At 43.3% G+C, this 4,301-nt stretch overlaps 1 protein-coding gene across 1 annotated transcript in view; it reads right to left on the bottom strand. All coding sequences in view use genetic code 11, as the record gives it.

The window, feature by feature from the left end:
* Window positions 1-508: 508 nt before the first annotated feature.
* Window positions 509-4,301, bottom strand: part of EGR_01731 (Sodium- and chloride-dependent glycine transporter) — a gene marked incomplete at both ends in the record, with an annotated part of 8,374 nt that continues 4,581 nt past the window's right edge. Inside the window, 8 exons of the mRNA XM_024490980.1 lie at window positions 509-697; window positions 1,298-1,684; window positions 2,045-2,307; window positions 2,380-2,531; window positions 2,695-2,899; window positions 3,566-3,660; window positions 3,853-4,091; window positions 4,170-4,278. Coding sequence (XP_024354436.1) covers window positions 509-697; window positions 1,298-1,684; window positions 2,045-2,307; window positions 2,380-2,531; window positions 2,695-2,899; window positions 3,566-3,660; window positions 3,853-4,091; window positions 4,170-4,278 — 1,639 coding nt within the window. The remainder of the gene's footprint in view (window positions 698-1,297; window positions 1,685-2,044; window positions 2,308-2,379; window positions 2,532-2,694; window positions 2,900-3,565; window positions 3,661-3,852; window positions 4,092-4,169; window positions 4,279-4,301) is intronic.

The following is a 4,301-nucleotide window of genomic DNA, read 5'->3' as shown; positions in this document are numbered from 1 at the left end:
CACTGAAAATGGGCAATATTTCATTCTGTAACCATCCCTGTCATTACCATGTTGTTGATGCAACGTCCGAAGTTGATCCCGAGGTTGAAGTGAGGCATGCTGATGGGGAGAGAAATTTGTAATAATCTAACAGAAGGATTGAGAAGTTGCAGACGTGCAATGCCCCCCCACCTCGTTAATTTAAATAAATAGTTCCAGGGCACTTGATTAAAACATAACTACGACTTTAATGCGGATGCAATTCAGAAATTGCAAAATTTCAAAACGGTGTGCAGACGGTAAGTCAGCAGTCCAGATGGATATAGTTTGCACACTTTGAGGAAATTCTCTACCATGTGCCATAACACTGGTAGAATAGTTCAAATTGGAGCAGGTGGTGGCGATGAGATTAATTGGCAGAAATGATTTCTTGAGTGAAGGGGAGAGGAAGTGAGGTAGGGATATTTTAGTACAATGAGATACTTTCTTGGTGACAGTGAAGCTTGCATTTCGGAAAGACAAGTCAGCATCATTGCAAGTCGTTGTCACCGCTGCTAGACTTGCGTTGTATCCGCCGCAGAAGGTGGGACATTTTAGAGGGTTTTTTCTCTCCTTCCGGCACGTCCTCGCCCTTGTCCTCGGCATCGGAACCCTCGCTCTCTCCATCCTGTTCGTCATGCTCTCGCAACTCCTCAACCGAGTTTGTCAGCAGTTTTAACTAAATAAATTAGTCTATCAAGTAACACCGGTACAAATTAGGCCATCATTTTTAGCAACCCTACTTCCAATTACAGCATAAACGCTCGTAACCTAAGATGATATTCCCTTAAAATTATCTTAAGTTCAAAAAAGCCATGAAAAGCCTGGCGTTGGTACCTAAAAACGAGGCAAAAAACAATATTCCCAGCAAAATAACGACCAAGGTGAGACATTTGCAGCTATGACACTTCCATCCGTTGTACAAAACCAGAAATAATCCGAGTAGGAAGTGGAACAGTTTTACAAAAAAATGAATAGGATGTTCTTAGTCTCTTCAGATTCATTAAACTCGTCTTAATATGATTTTACCATCATATTCAACCTCCAAATCTTAAATTGCTGAAACAACTGCTCATAATATTTTGTCTAATGGTCACCTGGAAGCGCGAACTGGTGTATAATTTTTACAAAAGTGAATGTGCTACGACCTCTTAGATTGTAACAATGGAGAGCACCGCATGTGTCACTTAATTCCATGTCTTTTACCATTTAAAACCGACTAAGGCTTCGGGAAAAAATTCGGTCGTACTGCATCTGAACCACACCGCGTGCAGCTCACCCGATCGGTCGAAGCGAGAAGTTCGATGGGAACGCCCTGTTTGACAAGGTCTTTAGTATGTAGTTCAGCCATCTTCTCAGCGATGCTGAGCTTGCTCTGATAAAACTCGCCCTCGTTGAGGAGAGAGTGGAGAGCCTGGCAGGAGGCGGCAGTGCGTAAGGCAGTAGTACTTCCACCGGCACCAGTACTCCACACCTGGGAGACGTTGAGGTGATTGGCCCCACCTTCTTTGCCTTCCTCCCCCTCGCCATCGCCGTCCCCAGGCATCCGCAAGTCAGAGGGCACGTAGCCCAGGGTACGCTTGCAGATGCCCTGAAGAAACTCCGTTCGGTGCTCGTCCTCTGCCGGACCCCAGTCCGTTACGGGCTTCGAAAACTCGCGTAAGAGCTACAAAACAAGCAATCCACCTCAACTGTTAAAAGAATGGGACTGTTTTCCCGTGGACGCAGCTACTGTTCACCAAATAACTAAACCTTTGCTATGAATCTGATTCTTTGAATAATCCATATCAATGAGCCGTATAAAACTACTTTGAGTCTACCGATAACTCCTTGGGTTTGTGGACCATACCGTTATTTCAAAATACTACAGGGAAATGCAAACAAATCCAAATAGGAACCATTTACATGGCACTATTTTCTAGCTTTAGGCCCTTACAGACGCAAATCCCATGAATGTACTAGTACCGGCGCACAGTAGAGGTTAAATATGGAACATTGTTCCAAGAAAAGGCTTGGATCTACTTACGATCCATCCGCCATCACGGCAGTACTTGTAGACGAAAAAGCCGACAATCATGACAATTGGGACAATAGCGATAAGCTGACCCATCACTTGAATTCCAGTAGGGAAGATATAATTGCCCAGGCCGAATGGTTTACCACCCACAATCATGAAGATGAGCAGTGCCAGTACCATGAGTGGTGAAATACCCATCCAGCATATCCGCCAGTACCAATTAGGTTTGGAATCAATCATCAGTTTAACATCTCGCATGAATTGCTTGATGCCTAAGGAAACCACAGAGGAAGTTTATACACCTACTAAGACGGCGCAAGTGCATCTGATAGGCCAAAACTCACCATAGACGTAGGATATGACGATCAGTTCCATCAGGCAGATGATCAGCACGGGATAGCCTGACATTACATTGTCCATCAAGTTGACAAGGTAAACACCGGCAGGACACACCATTGGCAGAGTAATTAAGAAGTTGATGGAGCACAAAACAACTCTAAAAAGGGGAAAAAAGTTCAGTGATCTCAACCTTTAAAAACACAGACGTTTTCGTGGCTTCTCCTCGGATTAACTTGTTCAACAACGCCAGAGGCGAATAAAGTGGTCCCACTAGTATTTGTAAGTAGTGTTTTTAAACCTCTCAAAATAGTTTGGCCTACCTAAAAAGAAATTGCGATTTCCATGTGGTGAGCAAATTGTATCGGCGCAGTTCATCTTGAAAGGCGGAGAGCACAGTTTCGACGTAGGGTAATTCGCTACCTAAGCCAAGCGAAACCAGCATAATGAAGAAGAGGATGGACCAGAGGACGGGAACTGGCATCTGGTTCAGTGCTTCAGGGTACACCATGAAGACTAACCCCGGCCCTGAAGGATACAAATATAATAATAAAAGTAGTTCGAAAATATGGCTAAAAGTAACCGAAGTCTTTCAAAAAGTGTAATATAACTCAAAAGTAGAGAATAACAATTAAACTACTGAAATCTAATATATAAATCTAATAAACGAAATCTGCTATTGTCCAGAGGCATCAAAAAGTGAATCAAAGTAATCTTTAGCGAGCTCTGCGTTGGGTCCTTGGTTTTGGGGCTAAACCAAAGTTAAGGTGACCGCACCCCTTCAAAATCGGCCAATAATATTGCCAGTTTTGATATTTAATCTCTTTATAAAGGAAAAAGATCCAACGGAACCGGTTTGCAGTGCATTCGTTTATGCGCCCACTTCTCATTGGCCTTATGGTTGAAGGATTGACCTTGGCTACTAACCAATAGCCGAATTGTGGCAACCCCTTCGAGCATAATGGACTTTGTGAACTCAAATTAGCCGATTGGTAATTTAAAAATCAGACCAGCCTTTTAAAGCAGTGATATTGTTGCTTCCTAAAAATCCTTCGCTGACCTTATTGCCTCATAGTTTTCCTAGCACCAAATTATCTACCAAGAAATTAGAAATGACCAAATCGGGAAGAAATGTTAAATAATAAATGCCGCTCTACCACTTGCCAGATTCAACGACATCCGCTACGGGGACACCCTTCGCATTAGCCATGAAGCCCAGTGTCGAAAAAACCACAAAGCCGGCAAACACGGAAGTTAGACAGTTGATTGTAGCCACAAGAACTGCGTCTCTGAAGAAAAAACAAAAAAGCATAAGCTTTTATTTAAGTTCAAAATTTGCTTCGGTTTGGAGGTACGAAATTTTCACTTAAGGTCTTTGATGTAAAATTAGCTAATTGTCTGGATGAGATGCGAGAACGTATCGAATTAATTAACTAATCTCAGCTACTGGAGCGCATTTTAATGGGGTGAGAGCGACCAACCTGTAGCAGTTGTTCTTGAACTTATTGTAGCTTGACATCGCAATTAGACCACCGTTGCAGCAGCTCAAAGAAAATATAATCTGCGTTGCTGCATCAGTCCATGCAGTAGGGTCACTCAACCGCGAAAAATCCGGAGTTACGTAGTACTTTACGCCCTCCAGCGAGCCTTCCAGAGTAGCCGCTCGGACCAGGAGAATTGTGAGCATGATGTAGGGGAAGATGGCAGTGAAATAGGATACCTAAGTAGCAAACGCATTGAGGTTTCTCACGTACTCAATTGGGCGCCAATGCGAAGGGAAAGTGGACAGAAAACCTACCTTTCCAAGTGACTGAACACCCTTGATCAGGCTAAGAACCACAACGATCCAAGAGAATAGCAGGCAAAGCGTAATGTGCCACACAGGAGTGCCAAAATCCTCAAAACCGCTTGATTTTTGTAGCACATAGTT

Source organism: Echinococcus granulosus, assembly GCF_000524195.1.
Source record: "Echinococcus granulosus chromosome Unknown EG_S00007, whole genome shotgun sequence".
NCBI lineage: Eukaryota > Metazoa > Platyhelminthes > Cestoda > Cyclophyllidea > Taeniidae > Echinococcus > Echinococcus granulosus.
Note: the sequence above shows the minus strand (reverse complement) of the source record. Positions and strands in the feature narration are given on the sequence as shown.